A 24,572-nucleotide genomic window follows, 5' to 3' on the forward strand; every position below is an offset into this window, starting at 1 on the left:
CTAAACATGATCACAAATGTAAACAGCAGCTTACCAGAGGTATATTTTGTGTTTGATGATTGGCTAGGCACATAAGGTATTGAGATTCTTAGTATTGCTATTAGATTTCTATTCAAATATATTGTCCACAGTAACAAGAACACACACAAACTGGAGTGTCTTTTTGCACACTTTCTGGGCGTGTTGAGCGGATAAGGCCTTATTCTTCACTCATTTGGACCAGAACATCCATCCCTTTAGCCGCAACACGCATCATGGTGAACACACAAATATTGACACTGAGGGCCTTTATTTGGAGGACGGTGCTGCTGAAATAGATTTGATATTTTGGGAGTGTAAATATCATTTGCAAGCAAATAAAAAAAGGAACCCCAAAAAAAAGGATTTCACTGCAAATCATGGTTGATTTTTCCTTAGTTTAACACACTTTGGAAACATTTGACACCCGTGACCTCGCATTAAAGACCCCGCAAAGTGTATTTATACATACGTTTTGGGAGAAACGTACAGCATTGAATTGTATTCTCGATTTTTTGTTCATAGGCTGAAATGGCGTCAAAGTACAAACTTGCACATCCTATAAAACTTCATCGCCTTCATCATATCAGTGGTTCACTTGCATGATTGCGAGTCACAAAGGCACCACGTGACCGTTCATGTCTGATGACAACATGTCGTCAGTAAATCTTAGATATAAATCGATTCAAATTTATCAGACATTTGTTTTCACTTTACAGGGACTTTAATGATAATGGCTTACTGATGTGTTGATGGGATAAATGAGTCCGTTTAGCAAGACTTACCGAGAATGGGACTTTGGCTGCCACTTCAACTCATACGCAAGAGTTGATAAGAATTTTTACAGCCTCGGGGAATGCAGGCCATTAATCCAGAATGAGGATCATAAATTCCACTCTAATGCGTAATAAGACCAAATGAGCATTTCCTGTCTTATGAAGGCTGAGGAAAAATGAAAGCAGCGCTGGTCCAATCACAGTTTAGTTTTGACCACCCACTCGCACCACAATCGGGATCACTTGGAGCATCTTTCCTGGAAGTTGCCACCAAATGACACTTGAAATCCTTTTCCCCCAAGCAACGTTTGTGAAAGCACTCACTCAAGCATCTTTCAGTGTTGAACACCTTGTGCAGGCCTGAGGAAAACATGGAGGGTCAGCCCAAACGCAATAGCGTGCTGCTCTCCGACAGCGGGTGTCAGTGGCAACCGCACGCTCGCACCACCATGTTCTTGTATTTCTTCAAAATCACGTTTGAGTTGTCGTCAAAGTAGAGCACAGAGATAGCGTGGAGCTTAGTGGGGGCACAGCAGGGCTTCGGGACGTTCTCGGGATTCATCAGGTGCACCTAAGTAAAAAAAGACCACCGTTGATATGTGATAATTACGTTTGACATGAACGTGTCATACCAGAGTCTGGACGATGGCATGGTTGGTGGCGTTCATGTGGGCATTGAGAGGGAAGGAGCACTCTCCGTCGCAATAGTTGGCGGCGTAGCCTTCGGGAGCGATGATCCAGTCCTGACACATAGCAAAAAAAAAAGCTCATGAACTATTGATTAAATCATAGAAAGAAAGAAAGAAATCGCTTGCTTTTGCTGCGTTTTGGCTGGCGGGGTGGGAAGGTAGTGAAAATGTGACCTCAAATCAATGTTTTTACCAAGATTCTCGGCATGAGTTTGTCTCTCAGGAAAAGTCCTGTTCAAGCATTTTGGTCTGTCGACTCACTCAGGGAAGTCATACTTCTTGTCTCCTTCCTACTCTTTTCTGGCACCTGAGAGTGAGTGCATGCATGTGTGTGTGTGTCACTTGATGTCAGTTCAGTGTTTCCAGGCAGCTTGTTTGAAAGATATGTTCTTTTTATTCTTCTCTGTCTGTCTCCATGTAAAACAAACACACGCCAGCTGTGTTACATCTTTCACATCCGAGCTCTTCAAGCTACTTAAGACCACTTTTACGGTACGGACGAATGTATGTTGTTCTGCTGGCCTTGGCTGAATGTGATCTTTTTTTTTTTTTTTTGTCTTGTTCAGGGTCACACATTTGAAGTCTGGCTCCTTGGACAAAGTGAGTGGGAAATGAACGTGAGCTGCCTGCACAGCTTGATTTTAGTTTGAAATGCATGACTGTGTTGGATTTGAGCAAATTTGGACGTTTCACAGCATCCAAGGTTTTCAATCTCACGCCACTCTACTTTATAAGGTCTTGTTGCATTTTTCTTGTATCGGGCCTCATTGACTCAAAGTGCAGTGTAAAGGTCTACCTGCCAGCCCAGCTCTCGAAAGCTGACGTAGAGCTCGTGTTTTCTGCAGGCCGCCTTCTGATCGCTGCCATTGTAGTCTGAAAGAGAGGAAGAATGATTCGGATTTAAAATGCTCTTTCCAATATCAATGCAATGCAATACACTTGTGAGGGTGGAGACCAAAGCTCAGGCCCAAAAAGCACATTCACATGCACCCCATTAAATTCAGCAACATTCAAATCGTGTGCTGGCCCAAATACAAGAGGTGACACACACACACTGCGCAACTAAAATGGCCGAGTCGAGTCCTCCTGCCGCCGCCGCCGTGGGGTTTGCATTTGCTCTTAATGATGCTGCGGCCCAACAGCAGGGGAGGGGGCGGAGACGGCACAGGTATTGCTTTCAGAGTGGAGGAGGTCATTGCTGGCGTGCGTCACCACGCTTAAGTCAGGACGGCGACGCTGACTTTCCACTGACGCCTTCTCTCACTGAGGAGACGCTTTATGCAGCGCTGCGCTGCGATGCGATGGAGACAATGGCAGGAAGAAAATGGCACCGCGCCGGGTCCTGCCAAAACATCCAGAACCAAAAAGACCTGGCTGGGTGTGAAACCACAACCGCACGCAGTAAGCTCTCCTTTGCACTCTTTTGCACTCTCCTTTGCACTCTTTTGCACTCTCCTTTGCGCTTCCAGACAATGATGAGTGCTTCTGTCATAGAAATTCAGACACTTGTTTGTCAGTGGTCAACAGCGGCCTTCCTTGTTTAAGCAGCTGCAATTTGTTTTCATTGCATGTGATGCAGCTGTTTGAGCAACAAACCTTACCTGGACTCAATCACACTGTACCTTCAACAAAACTCAACCATGACATCATCATTCAACAAAATCAGACATTCAAGGGCATCGTGTTCATTTCAAGTACAACAAAGCACAGCGGGAAACACAAATAGCGCGTTACCAGGTGACTCAAATGGTGGGATACGTCGAGTTGTCTTTTGTGACCTTAACCTAAGTACAGAGGAAGGCTGAAACGTACAAAGTTGAAAAATGGTGAGGTGCCAGCTTAAGCACGTCAAACGTGGCCTGACAGATGACTTGGACTGGCTCAGGTCTGCTCAGGCGTTTCCCGTCTGTTCCCAAGTTCCTTCCTCTTTGATAGGAAGCAGCGCTTGCTGGTTGTTTATTTGAATGTGTGAGTGCGCACTGAATTAACAAGTGCATTTAGGAAAACCATTGAAAATAAGATCGCTTGAGATAAAATGACCTGTGAATGTTTGGTATCTCGGCTATGGACAGGAAGCGTCCGATGAAAGAGGAAGCTTGGCCTAATGTGAACTTAAGGTCATGTGCACACATTATGCTAGAAGAAGAAATGGAGTTCATGTATACAGTGATGAGTTTGAAGGCCAGAAGTTAGCGGCAAACGATGAAATCATCTGATCCAAGCTATTGCAGCAGATTGGAGGAAGACGAGAAGAACATATCACCGGGGAGGGGACATCAAATCTACTGATGTCATTCTGGTCATAAAAATGAGACATGAAGAAAATGTCAAAATAATCTTCTCGGCCTCCGTTTGCATTTCAGTCAAAGGTCGTTGGGTTAGCAAATAGTAGCATGCGCTGTCTATGGGGCTTTTTAAGCGGAATAAAGGCCATATTTACATTGAGTGTAAAGGCCCAGATTTGTGGTAGCTATAAACCGCATCGGCCCTTCCTGCCAGTAAAAATTTAACGCCACGCAGCTACCGCTGAGCTCCGGCTCCCATGAGCCCTCCATTCATTTCTTTTTCCTTTACCTAACTGGTAGCAGAGGTGGGAAAGAAAATGGGAATATAATATTAGGAATTGTAACATGGACAAGGCTACTTGTGACACTTCCTCTGTCTTTGGGAGTGGTTCAGTCTCACACAAATGGCAGTCCAAAACATCAAAAGAACTACTAATGAATAAAAATGATGTGATGGGATGCAGTAGGCCAACTTAGATTCACATTCAAGACTGGAAAGCTTTTTTTTTTTCAAGCAGACTTGGCGAATGGAATCTTGACTACCTGCATACATGTCAATGCTGGTAGCATTATTTATTTGTTCTCACATGACAAAACTTCACCCCGGAGATAACAGGAAGGTGAAGTGATAACCATGAGTGAACTCTGAGTAGCAACAGAATACATAAACATGAAGGGAGCGTGACCCCCCCCAAAAAAATAAACATTTAAATATGTGCCACTAATACACACGGACTTGACTGAGGTCATAAATGCTTTCACAACAAGGTCCACTCAATAGTTGAGGAAATGCAGCGGAACACTTAATATGCGCCAGCCACCAGTGGTGAGCATATATCACTAGCCGCTATTCACCGAACTCCAGCACCTTAAATAACTTTTGATCGCGTGTCGTTCCAAAAACACGCAGCTCAAATGGTGTCAATTGGAACATTTGGTGCTAGTCAATTAGGAAGTGAGAAAAAAAGATGACAATTCCACGTAGAGCGGCAAAGCGGAAGCGCGTCGCTTGGGCGTGGAGGAGGACTTGAAAGGAGAAGGCAGGCGAGCAGGCAGGCGTTGGTTGGCCCTGACGTCCTGATGTTGTCTCACTCCTCCCTGCAAGTTTATCTTTCTTCCTGTCTTTCATCACTGAGGTTATTAAACCCTGCAAGGGAGCTCTGCCTCGTCTAATTACTCCAACGGTAAACAAAAGGAGATGGGGCGGGGACGGAGAAGGATGAGAAGGACCAGCAGATGAAAAAACACAGCTGGCTCAGCACTGGCTGTGTTATTATAATTCTCCCAGCGATACTGTTAGCGTCTTTTAGTTACGCGACTAATGACTGGCTAGGCCTAATTACAGGCCGGCCACCCATGTTCTGTTCCTTCCCCAGAACCCGGCCTCGGCCTGACTCCCGTTCCCTGCCCCACATAAGTCAAAATTAGGCTTCAAGGTGTTTCATTGGCCCACAGGAAGTATACAATTCAATTGGAAAGTCACGTAAACCATAAAGCATATTTTCCCGATGGCAGCTGTGCTGAATCCAATTAAAAACCAACAAACACAGGACTTTTACACAGTACTAAATGTCAACGTGAAGGCAAGCAAACAAGCCACTGGACTGCAGATTGTCTGCTTTGGCAAGTCCAGCCTGATATCATTTATCACACACATAATGATGTCTCAAACTAATGCTTGTGTCATCTGGAAGACATTTTCCCATCATGATATCAATGTCATTTTCAAATTAGAAAAATGACAAAACTCTCAATGGGAACACAGATGGGGAAAAAAATGTTACATTGAGAATGAGAAGCTTTTGTGGGCTTTTGGATTTGAAGAAGCATCAAAGAGTCCATTAAAAGAGTACGATGGGTCCGGTCGTTTCAGAATCCGTTTTTAAATAGCGTCCAAAAAGTCGAGCAATTACAACGCTGTCTTTCATTTTGAATATGAGTGGTGTGTGATTCCATATTTGACACCCTCTGGAGTTCCTCTCCGATTCTCAAATCCCGAGCAATGGCGCAGATGCTCGGCCGGTTGGGCTCCTCGCTTCCTGTGTCGGATCTAAATATTTACCCTCGCCGCTGTCCCGAGTGGCCAGCCTGAGGCTTTTTGATGTCCCGGGTTACGCAAAGTCCAATTGGCCGGTGCACACGGACCGTCCCGGCCGCTTAGGATGGAAAATGCCATTGCGTGGCTTCTGCCGGGATGCAACGGCAGATCTTTTTGATTCAATGTAGTCATGTACTTGTGCAAGATGAATGATGGGCCTTTGTTCTCTGTTTTGAAAGCTTTCAGACAAAAACATTTCACTCATGGCCTCTTGTGTTAACAGCCGTGCACACGGAACCGCACTGAGGACGGTGCAGGTAAACACAAGCGAAAGCTGGAACGTCTCAGACGGCTTACGGGGGGGGGGGGGGGGGGGGAACAAAATAAGCCAGAGGAGGTGGAAAAGATGCAGCTCAGGTAGTAAGATGAAACCCACTGGTGATACTTTTGGAGTTGTCTTGGATCACTACATTGATTCTGTTGGATCATTTAGTTATTCCTCAGTCCCGCAGGTGTGTGTCGGGCCAACGCTGCATTTCTTCAATTGTGCTTTTCGGCTCCATCCATTTCCCATCGAGCTAATCCTCTTCAAAATGACACACGAGGCTAATTCAAGTTTGCCATCCATCCCCATGATTGCCCCCACCTCCCCCCCTTCCAATAGGTAATTATTATGAAAGACACTCATCGCTGGAGTTGCGGACTGACCTGGTTGGCCGGGCCCTCTGGACGCCTCCTGCGTTTGCGTGGATCGATTGCGGTTCTGCTGGCGCCGTTTGCCGCCGGTGGAGCGGGCGCTGCGGATGTGCAATTCGCTGACCTTGAAGAACGCCACCATGAAAGGCTGCTTTTCCAGGGCGCCGTCGCGCCCCACCAGCCCGGCATCTTTGGGACTAATGCTCTTTCCTGTTTTGGAAAGAAATGATTCAGGGTGATACAGCTTTTCCAATTCATTCGTGTGGAAGAATGAAGATATTGTTTGCTCAATATGGCTGTATTGCTTACCGCTGCTGGTCTCCACGCTAATCTGGAGGCCCAGGTTATGCAGTGGACTCATCACCCACAGGTTGCTTGTGGCCGTGATGCCAAACTCCAACCAGCCCTCTTCCAGTGCCCAAAGCCTGCGAGACTCTAGCAGGAAAAGATCGGCCTCTCTAGGAGAGAAAAACAACAAGTCAAGCGACTGAAAAGTACTTCATAAAAAGAGAGCAGACGCAAAGTGCGTTTGAATGATAAGAGGGCCTGCCCTCCCATTCCACGGATAATGAGACGGCGGGTTGCGACGGGCCTGGCCTCTCGGAGCGACATGAAAAGCCCCGCAATCATCCAGGTGTTTGGAGAATGCCCCTGCAGTCATTGGGCCCGTGAGGCTCGCTTCACGGAGAGCCCCGCGTGAAAGCGCTTTGTGACTGACTGCTTAAATGGACTGGAATAAGAAGGTCAATGGTCAACTGGCTGCTGCTTTTGCCTACAGTAAATCCCATTCACAAGTTGTTCAGCGGCGTCACAATTGGAGTGGATTGCCATTCTTTTTCTTTGGATGCATTTTTTTTAGAGTAGACTCCATATTACGAGACGGTCGTAATAATAGAAGGGGAAAAATTCCAATATAGAGAAAAATAGGGAAAAAAAATCCCAAATCTGTTCAATCAAACCTTGACATTAACAATACGCTATACTCTAAAGAAATGTAAAGTGGAATTGCCTCTTTTATTGGCTTTGTTTTATCACAATTCAATAATTAGTCCAAAGTCTCAAGAAAGTGAGACGGATCAGCTGTTGAATTTAGATGTGTGTGTGTAATTGGAGCTTCTACTGTATTTCTTTTCAGTCCGGCCAGGCTTAAATGAAGTTTACCAAAATAATACAGTGCTATTTGGGCTCTTTAATCTGCAAATATCGGTGAAAATAAAAGGCTTTACCTCTTGGCTGGTGAGTACAAACCGCCCATTGTAGGGGTAAAGGAATGCAGAAAATAAGTAGCTCCTGATAGCCATAGAAAGCACACCATTGGTAGATGAACTTTTTCAATCCAAAGAGCTCCACATGGAGAACAATTTTGGAGCACAGCCAAACATTTGACTTTCTTGTCAAAGGGGATCTCGCTCAATATACAGCCACACAACAACGCAGTGGACAAAAACGTGTCAAAGAACAGAGACGATTTGTTTTGTCCTCGCGTTGCCCCGCTGTGCCTAATACGGCCGTCGAGTCCATACCATAAGCACTCTCAGCAGGTCGCCATTAGCTTTCGTTAGGCAGGGCTGATCAAACGCAAATATGACTTGAAAATCTCCCTGGATGTTTATGTAGTGCTGCAGATGCAATGTAAATGTTTGCCATGTATTAGCTCTGCGTGTTTTGGGCCAGGAGGATTTTCAAGCGGGGCTATTTCAGTGAGACATGGCTTTGCTTGAGTTCACATTGTAAACATGGCCTGAGAAAAAAGGAGAAAGAGAAAACAGAGAGGGAGGCTCACATTTCTTTCTTCCTAACTACGCCTGTTTTTAGTCCAAAGCTAGTTGACTCCAAAAGTCTCCCCTTACGTACCTGTCTGGGTGCTCCTTGACCACTTGGTAGACTTTGAGCAGGAAGGTGTCGTTGCAGAAGGCTCGGCTCACGCACTCCTTGTAGAGGCGGAACTCAGCGGCGGTGACGGCCTCGCCCTCGGGGATCTGCGATAGGTTGAACTTATACTCTTTGTGGTGACGCCGCTGCAGGGAAAGCTCCCGGTCGTGCTCCACTGTGGGATGGAAAACACACAAAGCGGATACTCGTTAACATGCCATTTACACACAAATAAAACATCATTGAGGACACAGCAAGCTGTCCAGGCCCTGGATGAGCAAAGCACGCCCATACCATGTTATCCCCGCCACCTCTCTTCAGAGCTGCTTTTCAAGTGACATTATTGCTGCCAAAAGAGGGTCAACTCATTATTAAATCCATGTTTACATGTTATTTTTCAACCAAAACGTGAAAAGCTATTCTCCCGACGTTATATAAATAAATGTGGGAAATAATGGAAGAGGGTGGTAATGATAACGTGCTTTGTGGCTGATCAATTCCTGTCTGAAATGAAGCTTTCCGGGGCCCTGCAGCCACTTTGACGGACAGACGGACGGACGGATAAAGAAGGGAGACTTAAATAGCAAACCTCAAGAATGTGCTCAATCCTGCAAAACACACATGCAAAAAATGTGCAAGTTAATTGATTGTACAGATCATTCACGACAAGACAAACAACCAACACGCACACACACACACACACACACACACACACACACACACACACACAAGTTGGTTGTTTTCACTGCGTGCACTGAGGTTGAGAAGACTACACTTTCCTCACCGCAGACTGGAAGTGCAGACGGACTGGGAACCAAAGATGGATTTATGCGAGCCAATGAGTTTTTTTACATGCAGCATGAGTCGGCCATTGGTTCATAATTGTTACGTACGCGTCAAACGGTGCGTGGAAGACGCCACTAGCCACACAATTGTTTGGATTTGTAAATGCAATTTGACTCCAGAAAGGAAGATCTGGCACGCGCGAGGCTATCATTAAGTACGTTTTTAGGTCATGTGTGAGCAAATAAAGAACACACCAAATTTGCTGGCGTTGCAACCGTCGCCACACACACTTTGCCATTTAAATGCCACTTACTGCTTTGGTGGACCGCATTCCCCTTTGCTTGCTATCACAAAACACAAACACCTCCAAAATCATTACATACCACAGTGAATCTGTCGTCATACCCTTCAAACCTTTGGGGTCATTTCAGTATTGACGCACGAGGTCGACGGACACGTCTTCAGGGCCACACGTGGAGGGCCGTATATGGCCCCCCGGCCTCAGGTTTGATATCAGTGATAGATGCGATTGATTTTGATTTCATATTTCATATTATTTTCTTTCACAGGCCAAACATGAGTCCTAATCTAGTCCTGCGATTGAGCCAGGCTCGTTAAGTCCTTTTACGACGTGGGGAACCGCCCCAAGTGAACCAGTGTCACATTTTGTTCCGCCAGTCTCGGCTTGAAGAGTAAAACTTGCATTGAAAATGTCGGAACGCCAGGCCAGGAATGCCCACCGCAATGACCTCGTGTCAACATTTTGCCAAGTGACATACAAAACCAATAATAAGCAAGAAATACGGCTGTCGCAACCCAAAAAAACCCATCACCAAACGTGGCACATCAACAACGTAAAACATCCAGCAACATCATACGGATGTGGACGTGGGTGAGGTCACAGTACTGTTTCAAATGATTTTATAGCACTGCCGGCAACACCTTGGAATGACATAGATAGATAGATAGATAGATAGATAGATAGATAGATAGATAGATAGATAGATAGATAGATAGATAGATAGATAGATAGATAGATAGATAGATAGATAGATAGATAGATAGATAGATAGATAGATAGATAGATAGATAGATAGATAGATAGATAGATAGATAGATAGATAGATAGATAGATAGATAGATAGATAGATAGATAGATAGATAGATAGATAGATAGATAGATAGATAGATAGATAGATAGATAGATAGATAGATAGATAGATAGATAGATAGATAGATAGATAGATAGATAGATAGATAGATAGATATAGCTGCGAGTAGAAGGTATTATCATGAGTGGACACATCTCGATCTTATATCTTATTAAGAATTGGGGGAAAAAATGGTATTGCCAATAACATTGCCATATTCTGTACAGAAATAATCCCAAAAATGATAAGAAATTGGTTTATTCTACCAATTGACCCATTTTGAATATGGACCAGTGTTTGGTCAGCAACTTCCTAGGGAATTTCAGTCTGTACTAGAAAAATAAGCGGCTGCATGAGCTTGCTCCGCTTGGCCGCAATTGGGAGTGTTTCTGCTCTTTGTAGTCAGGAAATTGGTGCTATAAGCTCAGAGGCCGGGGTGCAAAAATGAACGTCCGCTGGGACTCGTCATTATCTTCATGTGTGTCTTTGAGGATGAAGCGGCAACACTTTCTATGCACAAAGACTTGATGCAACACAAACATACGCAGTGAGGTCACATGAGTGAAAAGACACACACATACACGCACAGCTCAGTGATGAGCATTTGGAGCAAACATGAAGGTGACAGACAGCTGGCTTAATGGCCAGGGCACTTGAAAAATCATCTGTAATCATTGCATGAATGTTGCAATGAGCCCGTCAGGTGAAAAACGCTGCGAAGCGAGCAGGCCGGCGCTTGACGGGAGGGAGCTGATGTCTTTTATGTCTTAAACTGCTTTGTTTGGAATAAGACTAAGAAGAACTTCACATGCTTCACTGTAAGGCAGGGAAAGTGCCGTTCAACCTATACAGGTACATTCTGGTAAAATAGCCCAAAGTATGTGTGCGTTTCTTCTCGCAGTTGTACTTCATAGCAGTAGCATTCCACGACAGAGATGTTTTGCCCATTACTCCATCAACAAACCCTAACCCTAAAAAAGGGCCCAATTCATGATTGAGCTCTTCTAATGGATGTCATTAGATTTGGCAGGGGTCCCTAATGAAGTGTCTGTCGACACAGTGGCGCATTCCAGCACGCGTGTTGATAAACAGACGTTGATAGAGATGGGGGCACACTTCTACCGTCACATGGTGTCTGCAGCTCTCCACAGTAGCTAGATAATGTGCTGTAATTGCTTGTCCGCTAGGCCTTTGCGAGCAGATGGATATGGAAGCTTTGGCTTGTGGCCTTCTTTCGCTCTCAACAGCTCCCTTTTGCCCACATCGGCTCCTGTTTCGTGGTCACAAGCTGCATATGATGGGAATTGGGAACAAAAAAAATTGAGATAGGTATAAAATCAAATGTTTCAAAAGCTTTTGTGAGGTGGAGCGGCATCCCGTGGCCACTTTTGCCCATTTGCCTATTTTATCAGCGTGATGGCAGCAGGTGTGTAGGCGTGCGTGTGAATCTATACATGTTTGGACTCGGCCGGAGTGCTCCCACATTTCAAGGAGGAAGCCGGCGTCAGGGGCAGGAGATGGATCTCTCCCGTGGGATCTGATAAATAAGGAAAAATATCTTTGAAAAAGGGGAAAGCAGCTGTTTCCAAAGGAGAAGTCCAAATATAGGTGGCTGTGTGTGCATTCCACAGCCACGAGGTAGAGGGATTATTTTCTGTCTCTCTGAACACCTCATTTTCTCTCCCATTCCCGGCACTTCTGCTCTCCCTCGCTCATGCAATATCACCCCATGCTCACCCCCTTTTTTGGGGGGGGGGGTGCACTGATGAATCCGTTGATTGTAAATCTATTGTTTCTCTTCAATAGAAACTGTGACTGTAGGCTTTTCAAATCGTGTTTTTGTCCAAATTCAAATCAAGTGATGTCATGCTCCTAAGACTCTTCACAGTACTACATATGTATATTGCTGGTATATAAATACTGTACGTGATGTATTTTGGTCCGTTTGTGCCTGAGGACAGAACCACATTTCTAAATTTGGCCTTTTGAGTTGAACAAGTTGAGGAAACCCTGCATTAAGGCAACCATCTGTCAAACTGACTAAGTGGCATTTATCGACTTTAGAATCGCAAGGAATTACGATCATCTGAAAGTGAAATTGCTCGATGTAGGCAACACTATACAATCAGATTCAAAGTCTTGACACTGTAAATATTGTTGTTGTTAATGGAATTTGTCCCTACCTTTTTTCATCTCACCCCTTCCTCCCTCCCTCCCTCCCTTATCTTCCTTCCGACCGTCCGATGAGCCTATGACTGTTTTCCTGCCCGTATCGTGTTTGGAAAGCCAAGCGAGAGGGTCATTCCAGGGCTCGTAAATTTGTCGGCAGCGGCGAGGTAAAAAAGAAGGGAGGGTCAAGAACTCCAGAGTTCACACTGAAGCCTTTTTCGCTCTCTCTCGTCTCAGCTACGCTTGTTGTTTCAGGCATGTCCTTTTTAGACAGTCCACCAGCTTGTGGCGCTCTGAGGGATGTGAGTTTGATGATGTTCCTAAACGTATTGGATTATGCCAACAAAGGTCCGAAAACAACACACCTTTTGTCTGATAATGCGACTGTGTTACGACGTGCCCCAGGGCTCTGTACTGGGACTACTCTCGTTACTATTGCACGTTTTACGGATAATACGGCAGTTTCGTTTCGATGATCTCCAATTGCATTGTTCTTTGAAGCCGCGACTTGCAATTGCCCCAGATAGGGCTATTTACACAATGAAAGAGTGAACGGAGCCTATCGGCCAAAAGCAAGCTAAGGAATTCTGGAGTAATGAGGTCATGTCACTAGAACATCACTCACTGGCACTTGGTTAGGAACCGCTTAATATTGCTAAGCTCCAGTCCATGGAAAAGGCAATCCAAAACATGAAAAAAAAGAATGCGTAGATACTGGAAAAGGCAGTCTGGAGAATGATGGCCTTTAAAAGACCACTAATAATATCAACACCTCGTTCAAAGTGATTGCAGGATTTACTGCAAAGTCATGAAAGGAATTCTCTCGTCAGTGTGCGTCAGAGATTTACGCACACATAAATATGCATAAATCCGCTAGAACAAACACATCTCAGTAAAGCATCCTCTTTTCTACCTTTTCTTCTCTGTTGACTTTTTACAGCCAATTTTATAGCCACTGGGCTTCTCCGAGTCTTCACATAAGAATGTGACAGACGGAATGTTTGCCGTGATTGCTTCATTCCTGAATAGCGTGACGTGACCACAATGGCAGCGGGGGTCACGACAATAATGGATTAAGTTGACTCGCTCGGCACACAAGGCCACTCCGTCCGTCCAATGGTTCACGGGCCTTCTCAACACACGGGCGAAATTCCAGATAGTAATTGCCATCGGACGGAGCAGGGCGACCAAATGCGGCTGGGACCAAACTCAAACAAAACAATAACTGGACTGACGCGAGACAAGACGACTACGGCCGTGACGACATCGAGACATGACGACGACGGCGACGACCCTACGGGGCGGACGGGACTTATATACACCACAGGTAACAAGAGGCAGGTGAGAAGAATCAAACTAATCATGAGGGGAGGGGAGAGCACGCTGACAGAAACCGTGACAACAGACACATAATGGACTGACATTTCCATTCTTCTTTTTTGTCCCATTGAATTTCTCAGAAGCACTTCTTTCGTCAGCTGTCTTTCCTTCGCGCAAATAGTTGCTTCATGAGCTCCTATAGAGGCAAGACCAAGTCTGACCTCTTATGATATGAAAATACACACTCTCTTTGGATCCTCTCTTTAGGCCTCACAGCTGCACTGGACATGTTATCAAATGAATCGTTGAGACAAAAACAAAGGTAAACATGCCTCATTGCCAAAAGTAAATACTTTGCACTTGTGTAAAAAATGAAAAATGCATGTTCCTGCCAGAGCAAAGAAAAGGGGGGGGGGAGAAAACAGACAGACACCATTTGGAACCAAAATGGAATAGATCATGCTCCCAGAGGAGCCTGTCATTTGGAAACGCCGTTGATGAGCCCTTTAAGCAGGTGTTGCTCATCCAAGCGCAACATGTACGCCGCAAAGGAAGGTTAGACGGAGAGAAAAAATAGGGGGAAGCCTGCCTGCCTGCCTGCAGCGGGCCTTAATCACACGTTCCGCTGGGGTTATCAGCTCCGTTCAATCCATTGTTAGCGCCCGGGAGGGTGTCACGTCTCACTCGGAGCTGGAATGTCCCAAAAAGAAGATGTGACGCTCAAGACAAGAGGGATGGATAATCGCAAGTGGCATCTTGTTAAGTAGGAGAGGGGGAGATAGTATCAGGGCGGGAAGCAAATATTTCGCTCCGCCCGTCGTTGGCTGTGATGACTTGCTTTTGGAAATGGAATCTTGTCAGAATGAATCCTTGGATTTATTTCAAACAGTGAGTCAATTTGTAATGACAAAATCGGATGTGATGATCCAAAGAGTCAAAATAAACAGCGGCTTGTTGTTCGTTGAGGTTTTTTTATTTCCCCTCGCTGATCCAAAAGGGGCTTTGCTGGCCAAAAGCTTTTATTTCCTCTCAGTATCGCATTCCTCTTTTAACCTCTGGCTAAATTGAGGTGACGTGACGGGCGGTCTTCTGTTCTGCGTTTCAAGAGCATTTAAAGGTGCTTTTCTGCATCAAACAATCCACTCTTTGACGGAAGCCCACGAAATATTGGATTGGGGCGCGTTTTTCCGCGGAGGAGGTGCTTTACGTGACTTGAGATTAGCAGCCAGACTTCAGGAGACGTGCAAACCTTGCCTCCTTCAAAGCTTCCTGGCTTGTTTACCATGAAATGTTCCAAAGATAAGGCAGTGGAGGTCTGGCTTATTGACTTAGGTAAGAGAGTCAAGTGCTGCTATGCAGGGGCCAGACTGATGAGTGTCAAGAATAACAGTCAAACTTTCCTGAAATTGATGCATGGGAGTTGAAACGATGTTTAAGAACACACAATATTCTGGAGTCTCTTTGGCACTCTCCTGTGGACAATGGTGCATTTTTTTTAACAGCTCTGCGGCAAAAACCACAGCCGATAGGAATAGCACATTTCCTATTATAGCTCCTATCTGCGGCTTTGCATATTTGTTCCGCGGTATGTCACTACGTATTAATTGAGTGAGCAATGATGGATTGTGTTTGCTTTTCATGGTCTTTGCGGTCTCGCACAGGTGGGCCCGAGCACACATTCAAATCCGGGACTACGAGGTAAACTGTGCCGCCGGCATTTGAGCTTCATTTATTTCTAGTCCCATTTTGGAAGTTCAATTAAAACAACAATATTGACTCGCCGGGTCGATTCTACCGGTTTGCCGATGTTTGACTAGGTTTGGGAGGTGGACATCAAAACAGAACAGGATATGATTTACGTATCATCAATTTGAAAATATGTGTCCCCTTCACTTTCATCTGGACGCAAATACACGGCCCCCCGCAGCTTGGAAAACAGTGGGCAGAATTTATGACAGCGCCTCCTCTGAAATTCTTCTCTTTTGCTGTCAAACTCAGAAACACATTCACACAGAAGCCACGGGTCACAAATTGTGATGGGCCACTGATATTTCTATAAAAACAGAAATCCTTTTGAATGATCCCAACACAGCACAAAACACAAGCTTGAGCACCTAAAAGTTTTTCTCACATCCAAACTAAATTTAACCGAATGATCAACAACACAGACAGTTACAGCCATGAAAAGATGCTCATATTTTCCACTAGAGAGGAAGCAATAAAACGCTGAGTTCATGTTCCAAGTCTGTGTGTTTGTCTGCGAAAGGCACAAGAAAACAGAATGGACATCACAGCAAACAAGTCCGGGCAAGTCTTAAACCACATTGAGACACGTCAGAAGCCGCACAACGTGAGTCACACAGCTCGGCCGGAAAGCGGCCCGGGACGGACGGCCCGGGACGTCCGCTAGCTAAACAACCATGAATGTGCTATTCTAGGAATGAAGATGAAAATGGAAAATGTGCTTCTGGTCCCCAATGAGGTGTTTTTCCACTACTTGGACTGCGTGATGAAAGCTGAGGTGAACAAGTGACCAGGTCCTGACATGACTCATGCACACTGTAAAGAGTCATACAGTAAGTCCATTGGACGTCATGCAGCAGCTACTACATTGGGCCGTGCCTCATGAGAAAAGATCCCAAAATAAGCGCTACTGTTGCAGTGAGCTGCTAAAGTCATCAAAGAATCAGGTTAAATTTCAAAGTCTTGACTTCACACAAATGGATTGTTCAGCACCAAACTTGTCCAAGCACAGTGGAGCACAGTTATGCCGGAAGCATCGTCAGTAACATAAAGGAATGTAAAATGATTTAAAAAAAAAACAGAAATAAGCAGAGTCCAATGGTCAAAAATAATTGGGAAGGATTTGTTTTGAGATGTCACAATGGGCTCGGTCAGCAAATCATCTTGATAGCGTCCGCTTTTGAATCAGATCACTGTTGTCTTTTGAAATCACTTTGATTTGGTTCTTTATGGCTCCTGTTTGATGAGCACCATTTGGGAAACAAGGCCCTTGTGTGAGCTGAGCTGTGTTGATTCACCCAGTTGTATAAATCCTCTAATTATTTCAGACGTTTGTCTTCCTTGACTTTCTTCCTTTCATTTGTCTTGATTCTAATTTCATTTGAGCAACAAATGACATCCAGACTTTTGGGGCCTCCCAAAATTGTATTTGTACATGATACGCAATGGTCTTTTTCCTATGTAGTTTTAATGACAATCCATTTTGGTAGCCGTGCCCAGGATGGCGAAAAATCCGAGGCCCCATTGTGATGAATCAAAACTGGAAGCCCAGATGTGAAACAGCACGGAAGCCCATACTGACACGGGACTGGAATAATAAACCACACACACATTGCTGGACCTAGTTGAAGATCATTACTGTACATCGTGCTGCAGAAGAAGAAGAAGATTGTAAAGAGAAGGACAATCAGTCCTCCTTGAGTTTGTTTATCCTCTGACGCACTGTTTAGAGTCCCCAAGTAAACACTGCCGCCGCTAATGGAAGTCAAGAGCTTTTATGTGTGATGAAGCAAATGAAAGAAAGGCTGAGCTCACTCGTTGACATCATTAAAGGAGACAATATGAAAAATGGAAATTGATTCAATGTGGCAATGGCACCTGTTCCCATTTGGACTCGCGCTCAGGCACCATGACGCACGCACGCACAAACGACTCACCCAAATTAACGAAGCTCATCACCATGTCCGCGTCGTTGAGGAAGGCCGCTTCTTGCAAGGTGGCCAGCGGTGGGCTCCGCGTGGTCCTCATGGGCTCGTGGAGGTCCGCTCGGCTCGTGTCCCCGCTGGAGATGGTGTTGTACAGGTCCAACATGAAGAGCGGGGCCGAGTTGTACTTGGCGTGGGAAAGATGCGGCCTGGGTCTGTGCGGTAGACCCAGGATGGAGAGGATCTCCTTCTGCATCTCCCTCCTCTCGTGCGTCCTGAGGCGCCGCTGGATGAAGCCTTGGTGCACTTGGCCGCTCCCGTCCAGTGAGAAGTGGTTCCCCGCCGCCGTCGCCGGGGAGGCGCAGAAATAGGCTCCCAAGCACAATGCGGCCAAGGCAAGCCAACCGAGGCTCATGGTGTTGTCCCACTGCGCTCTCGGGGTTGAGCGCGTCAGTCGCCTCGTCGGAAGGCTGCAACTCAAAGAAAGAACGAATAAAAGTTGATACGGACGCTCAGTAAAAGCGGAGCACTCTTGCGTCAAGCCATTGGAAATGTCCTCGTGAAGAAACGCCTTTGTCCCCTTCTCATTGCGTCCTGTGGCGGTCTCGGGACAAAGTGCAGCATGTGAATAGAATTCTGGGCGGCTCTGTCACTCAGTGAGTGAGTGAGTGGCTGACTGAGTGAGTGAGTGGCTCACAACACAACGACGCTCGCATTTGAAAGAACTCCTCTGGATGAAGCCATGTCGTGTCGTGCAAGTTGCGCATGGAGCAAATAGCCAAATGGGTCACCTCCACCGACAGGTTGCACTCAAGAATATTTCCTCTCCCTCTCATTTGTGCGTCCTGAAACCGCCCACTCGCTCGCTCCATGCGCACTTGTGTGTGTGTAGAGGAGAGGTGGAGCTCTTTGAGCCAAAAGTAGAACATTTGCACATTTGGAAACACGCGCAACAGCATCATGTTGATGACAAATGGGACGATTTTTCCCAAATAAAACAAAACATGGTGCCGGTTATTGAAGAGAAACTTTCCAAATATCTAGTGAGTAACTATTGTACAACTGCAAATGAAGCGCACATAGCGCAAAGCAGAATAAATGTCCGTTCCCTAGTTGAGGCGCGACCCCTAACGACCAAGATCAAAACAGCTTGGACCTTCAATCCACCTGCACGTCTCATGTCAATGCAAGAGATGAGCTTTTCCTACAAAGTAAACCAACAATACGTTTACTGTTGTTTTGGCAATGTAGTTGACTGAAATCTGTTTTCTTGAAAGTCCCACACAAAAGAGGTTCTTGCAAAGCTTTGCCTCATTCTTTCCACCCTCATTGCTTTTCCCCAAAGCTGTGTTATGTCTTCACGCTGCCACATCAGATCTCGATGGTCCTACTGATAAGCTCCAAAAGGTGTCCGGATCTCTGCGTCTCCGCTGCTGCTGCTCGGAGTCGATCTTATCTATGTGTGAGGAGTGACAAGTAACATCAAAGCTGACGCATATCGTCTCACACACACACACACACACACACACACACACACACACACACACACACACACACACACACTCACTCACACTCAACATTCTCTCAGGTTGATCATGTGAATTGCAGTAAAAGTGCTTTGACAATTTGAGAAATGACATTTTAATGAGCATGATTCATTTTGATTCAAACATATATTGGCAGATTGCGCAAGAATTGGTTTTAAAATCGATATTTTAATAAGATGCACATGATGATTTTGTCATAAAGATACATTTATTTGTATGAAAAGAATCTCTCATCTGGTGACAGACTCGTAGAGCTCTCAAGTCGTGAAACTGCGTGAGAAAAGAAATATTTGTAGGCACCTTAAGAAAAGTTTCCTCCTCTCCCAGTTCCAGTCGTAAATTGAATTGCCCCAGCAACAGCTTCTGACAAGATGACTGGTGCTCCGTGATCCATCTCATACTGCATGGCCTGGAAGGGGGCGATAAAAAGTCACTCGTTTTCTGCAATGACATGCCAATTGGAAAGGAATCGCGGACCTGTGTGACGGAGGCTGCGTCGTAGCAGCTGTAGATGGCCGAGGAGCGATCGGCCCTCACGCACTCTTGTGGGAAGGAGCTGATCTGCTTGGCTAACTCCAGGGCCGCCTGGAATCCTGTGCTTGCCACACACACACACACACACACACACACACACACACACACACACACACACACACACACACACACACACACACACACACACACACACACCGTGCACGTGAAGGACACGCGGCCACCTCCACTCGTTTCCTTTCCCCTCCAAAAACGTCTTCAATGTGCATCTCGGTTGCTGTGCTGAGCTTTGAGCCAAATCCGCACCACAAGAGAGAACATCCACATGTGAGGAAACCACGCCTCGCAATTGATGTTTCATGTGCGTATACAGGAAGGCTTGGGAAAGGTCGCATCGTGTTGCAGAATTCAAAGGCTCCGACGTTCTTCTCTGTATTTCGATTAACTCGCCTACCTTGTCCATCTGGGACGAGCCTGTTGGCCAGTCCGTACGCGAGAGCTTCCTGTGCTCGGACGGGCCGCCCGGTCAAAATCAGGTCCAGGGCTCTGGACAGACCGATGAGGCGCGGGAGTCTCACGGTGCCGCCATCAATCAGTGGAACTCCTGCAAGAACAAAAGAGCGGGCTGAGCTGTACAATGCAATGTGTGCAAAGTTTTCAATTGTACTTGATTGACAAATCAACGTCTGTCCCCCCCCCCAAAAAAAGCTGAACTAAATCACTTGTGTCAGTCAACTTGAATGGTGGTGAGAAGAGGGGGGGGGCAGAAATGGTTTCCAATGGTGCATACATAATGGCAGTAATTGCGCTTACTGCTGTCAAGGTAATAGAATTTGAAACTTACTTTAACAGCGTCTCTGCTTTCTTTTTTTTTTTTGAGTCCCCCTGGACACATTTGTAATGTTCCTGTCTCCAGCAGAGACCAAGAGGTGGGAAAAATATTACAGCGCAAGGTGTGCTACACTTTTGGCATGTTTCCGAATATTTAAATAGTACCAGCTGGAAGTGGAATGACACACACACACACACACACACACACACACACACACACACACACACACACACACACACACACATAAGAAAGTTTGCCCGCCCGCCCGCTTCCAATACCTCAGTGAGTCAAAGCCGTTCCTTATTGAGAGCATATGTGCCAAGCGTGTTTTCATAACCCCAAATCATCACCCCTCCATGAAAAACTGTGATCCTATACGCCACAAGCGTTGGTAAATGGCGGGAAGCACAACACACACACACAGACACACACAGACCCTTGCAGCAGGCAAGCAGTCAGTCAGGCAGGCAGGCACCACGGCTATCAGCAAGCGGAAGGATCCCTCTTAACCTTATCCACGGCACCTCCAGCCCTCAGCGAGCCCTCCCTCCCTCCCTCCCCAATTTAGTGATAAGCTCATCTTTGCAGGCAGGAATGTTGGCTTTTGTCCACAAATGTCAGGGTGGCCTTGATGTTGTTTGAAATTCATCATCAGCCTTGCCAATGGTGCTAACAAAAGATAATCTGGCACCGCTCAGACCTTTGTATTCTCTTCACTACCTTTCAAAGTACTTCTCTGGATTTTTTGTTGTACTTAACACAACTGAATGGCACTCATTGGAGATCCCATTTGTGTTTTGACGGCTTTCAAATACTTCTTATTTGAGTGTTCTTGTTGGAGGTTTTGTGTCAAAGTTTCTGTTTTGATTCCACTTCTGTATGGATCGTCTTCATCTTGAATTGATTTTTCTTTTTTGGGGGCCCACCAGTGGAGACCACACTCAGCGGAAGCAGCAGCAGCAGCAGCGGACTGGAAAAAAAATGAAAAACGGGACGCACACTTTGCTGCTGGTCCTGCTGGCATCCTCAACAACATCAAAGTTAAAAAAAAAGTAGTTGTGAGGGAAGACAGAAGGAGGGAGCAGAGGCGCAGCAGGAGGCTGCGGCTCACCTGGGCTCAGGTAAAGCACTCCAACAACACCCTCACTTGAACGTCAAGTATTTCAGAAAGAACTTCAGGAATCACGCAAACGTGCACAGCGCTTTCAATTTCAGTGGCAAGTAGCAGACACCACTACTGTGACTGACACAAGCATCTCCTTCTCATTTCCACCCAGTAGAAAGAAATAAAGGAAGCCAGCCAGCCGCAAGACGGATAAGAAAGCTTGCTATTGGCCCACATCAGAGTCAAGTTTTTTTTTTTTTAATCAGGGATTCCCTGCAGCTAGTGCCATCTGTATCCGGCCCAAAAAAAGTAACCACCATTAAAAGAAAATTATCTGAAGGAAACTGGCTCTTAGAAATAACATTGGCTGTTCTCCAAATGGCCAGGCAAGTTTGGTTTTCGCTGTGGGGATTGTGGCTTTTGTCGCAAATTAAAATGGGTCTTAATAATAGGGCATTCTTTGGTGAAAATTCACAAATCATAAGAACATTAAAAAAAAACAGCCACTTGCCAGACTCTGGTTGAAATCCCACTGTGTCTCATTTAAATGCTATTTGTTACCAAGATCTGTGATGGAGCTAAGGCATACGTTGCAATCATTTGCTCAATTCAATAGGACCAAAGGATTTTGAACATCCGCTTAAGTTAGCCAATATGATAATTAAAGACTCGGTTATAGATTTGACGACATTTTTTGATTGGCTGAGAGAACGCGCAGAAGGGCAGACAAGGGCACGACGGCTGGCCACAACACTCTCGGCTAAAATTACAGGCCAGCCCCTTGGTGTTTACGCTCAAAATCAAAATCTGCTAGTAAATTATTGAACAGCAGTTTGATTTCTCCACAGCCAACTTCCATGAGAGATGCCGTAAGGGTCTTACAGGAGCCACTCGAAACGAGAGGCCAAACCTCCAAAGTGGGCTGCACAAATGCTTGTTTATGAGGAAGCGGCGCAACATCCATAAAAGGCCTTGTTTGGCCTTGCATTCATTCAGTGGCTTCCCACCAGGTCAGACGCTCACGGTGTTTCCACACCACCGACCGGAGCTGGGAAGATAACCCGGACGGACGAAAAATAGAAACAATGAGCCCTTCCCGGAATGACGTCCAGCCCTCCTTGGTGCGACTTTGAGACAAAGTGGACTGCGACGTACCAAACCTGCGGCAAAAGACCCCCATGACGGCACTCTCCTCCACCACTCGTAGGTCGGCTAGCAGAGCCAGTTCCAGTCCTCCGGCCACGGCAAATCCACTGACCGCTGCTATGAGGGGCTTGGACAACTGCAAACGGGAGGGACCCTGCAAGGAAAACCACATGTTACTTACTTAGTTGGTCAAACATCTTGACTCGGTTGGATATACGCACAGAGGCTTGGTTACTACTCACCATCGGCCCGGGACCTTTGGTGACATCTTGCTCCAATTTGAGTGAGGCTGTGCTATTGGCCAGTTCTTTCAGATCATACCCAGCGCAGAAATTTCCTCCTGCAAAGAGAGACCACAAAATGAGAAAGTGTGGCAGCTGCTAAGTCAAAGGGGAATCTGGGAGCTGCAATTTTGCTTTGGGTGTAGCTGGCACGCACACTCACAATATGGGGTTGATGCTAAAACCACTCAAATGGATATGTTACATTGTCTTTTTTTGCTGCCCGACTGCATACAAGAAATGTAAAACATTCCGAGTGGATGGTCATCAGTTGAGCTTCACTGCAGTGGCTTGACATTTCCATTGGAGCTGACCGCAAACACACAGAAATCTGAGCTCCTAACACTTTCAATAGAATACTGACAACCTGCAGGGAGCAATCATTCAGATTTGTATTTTTTTTTTTTTTTATGAAAACTATCGGTGCTAATTTGACCCAAATTGATTCCTTATGTTTTGAAAGCACAACATCCAGAGTGGAGTCTCCTTGCTTGTCATCCCAGACCACAGACAGGCTGCTAGGTCAGTCCTTCTGATACGACCCGCTGTCTGTCATGGCTATTAAAATCTCAGAGCAGCAGCTATCTTCTGTGGACTGAGTGTTGAACCATCTAAAAGTAGCTTAGATTTTTCTTAGTTGCCAAAATGCTGTCTCTCTTGAGGCCACTTCATGGTGCAGACACTTGCTGCAGATGGGATGATTTTTTTTTTCAGGCCTTTAGTGCAGCGACATCTAAAGGCGCAGCAGCACATGTGCACAAAAAAGCTTTTCGTGTGTACCTAGGACTGGAAATGGATGCCTTGACAATATGAAGCAAGTATTGCATCTTACCTATGCCATGCAGAACAGCCACACTTAAGGCCGGCTCACGCTCAAAGGCCTCCAGCTCCCTCAGCAGATGCCTCGCTGTCTCCTCGTTGACCGCATTGCGCACCTCGGGACGGTTGATGGCCACACTAAGCACAGGGCCCCTGCGCTCCGACACCACACTTTGTCCTGCGGCTGACAACAGAAGGACACATGGATCACAAATGGAGCTCCTGTAAAACTGAACCTGAAAGCGGAACTTATTAGTGCTATGGTTGCGAATGGATGAATTGAGGCATTTGGTGACTTTTCCTCACAAAGGTCACGGGCGTGCTGGAGCCTATCCCAGCTGACGGATGGAAATGTACAGATGGATGGATTGGATGGATGGAAACTTTTCCATCCATAATTGTAAATTTCAAAAATCTCTTTTGGTTTCTAAGTATCATTTGAGATCTGAACTGATCACAAACTGGGTGCGCTTTATCTTTAGATTTCAAAAATCCCCAAACTCTTCTTTTTTCCTCTCCTTTGTATTTGGAACTGGCATGACAGACAGCCTGATTATTTCAACATGCATGTTTCAGGGACGTGCGGTGGGCTGGAGCACAGATTGGACCGTCCAAAGTTGATACAGATGTTTTTTGTACCTTTCGTTGTGCTGCACAACAACTTTACTGCCGTCAGGTGTTTGATTGGCAGACGAGTAAGGCTATTTCGATACAAACTCGTTGGAACAAATGTTACATACATTGTTAAATACCTTACAGAAGAATGAGAAACTCTTTAAATGAAAACTATCCCTGTCAAGTTCAAAGGCACTATTTGAAATGATTTGAGGCGTGAGCTGCGGCGGTGAGTGAGTGTGTAACACATTCACAGGTCCCTATGGA

The 24,572-nt window shown here is 45.8% G+C and overlaps 2 protein-coding genes across 5 annotated transcripts; both read right to left on the reverse strand.

Annotated features, from left to right (window-relative positions):
* Nucleotides 1-272: 272 nt before the first annotated feature.
* bmp6 (bone morphogenetic protein 6) lies at nucleotides 273-18,373 on the reverse strand. Of its 3 annotated transcripts, XM_085938528.1 has the most exons (8): nucleotides 17,481-18,373; nucleotides 8,357-8,549; nucleotides 6,812-6,960; nucleotides 6,515-6,712; nucleotides 2,280-2,356; nucleotides 1,427-1,537; nucleotides 1,240-1,365; nucleotides 273-1,154 (listed from the first exon to the last, which is right to left on the reverse strand). In XM_085938528.1, exons 1-8 carry the CDS (start codon nucleotides 17,881-17,883, stop codon nucleotides 1,119-1,121), a joined length of 1,293 nt encoding a protein of 430 aa, XP_085794654.1. In that variant the 5' UTR covers nucleotides 17,884-18,373; the 3' UTR covers nucleotides 273-1,118. The 3 variants fall into 3 exon arrangements, with proteins under 3 accessions (XP_085794654.1, XP_085794655.1, XP_085794653.1); XM_085938529.1 differs by having other exon boundaries at nucleotides 273-1,365; XM_085938527.1 differs by having other exon boundaries at nucleotides 273-1,365; nucleotides 6,515-6,960.
* Nucleotides 18,374-18,559: 186 nt separating this feature from the next.
* Nucleotides 18,560-24,559, reverse strand: LOC147041894 (uncharacterized). 2 transcript variants are annotated; one of them, XM_085938533.1, is made up of 8 exons: nucleotides 24,330-24,559; nucleotides 23,704-23,874; nucleotides 22,833-22,930; nucleotides 22,600-22,744; nucleotides 19,962-20,111; nucleotides 19,493-19,608; nucleotides 19,316-19,424; nucleotides 18,560-18,924 (listed from the first exon to the last, which is right to left on the reverse strand). In XM_085938533.1, the coding sequence occupies exons 1-7, from the start codon at nucleotides 24,430-24,432 to the stop codon at nucleotides 19,317-19,319; spliced, it is 891 nt and encodes a 296-aa protein (XP_085794659.1). In that variant the 5' UTR covers nucleotides 24,433-24,559; the 3' UTR covers nucleotides 18,560-18,924; nucleotide 19,316. The 2 variants fall into 2 exon arrangements, with proteins under 2 accessions (XP_085794659.1, XP_085794658.1); XM_085938532.1 differs by lacking the exon at nucleotides 18,560-18,924 and having other exon boundaries at nucleotides 19,082-19,424.
* Between the last annotated feature and the right edge of the window lie 13 nt (nucleotides 24,560-24,572).

Source organism: Syngnathus leptorhynchus, chromosome 19 (genome assembly GCF_054491065.1).
Source record: "Syngnathus leptorhynchus isolate UIUO chromosome 19, UIUO_Slep, whole genome shotgun sequence".
Classification (NCBI taxonomy): domain Eukaryota; kingdom Metazoa; phylum Chordata; class Actinopteri; order Syngnathiformes; family Syngnathidae; genus Syngnathus; species Syngnathus leptorhynchus.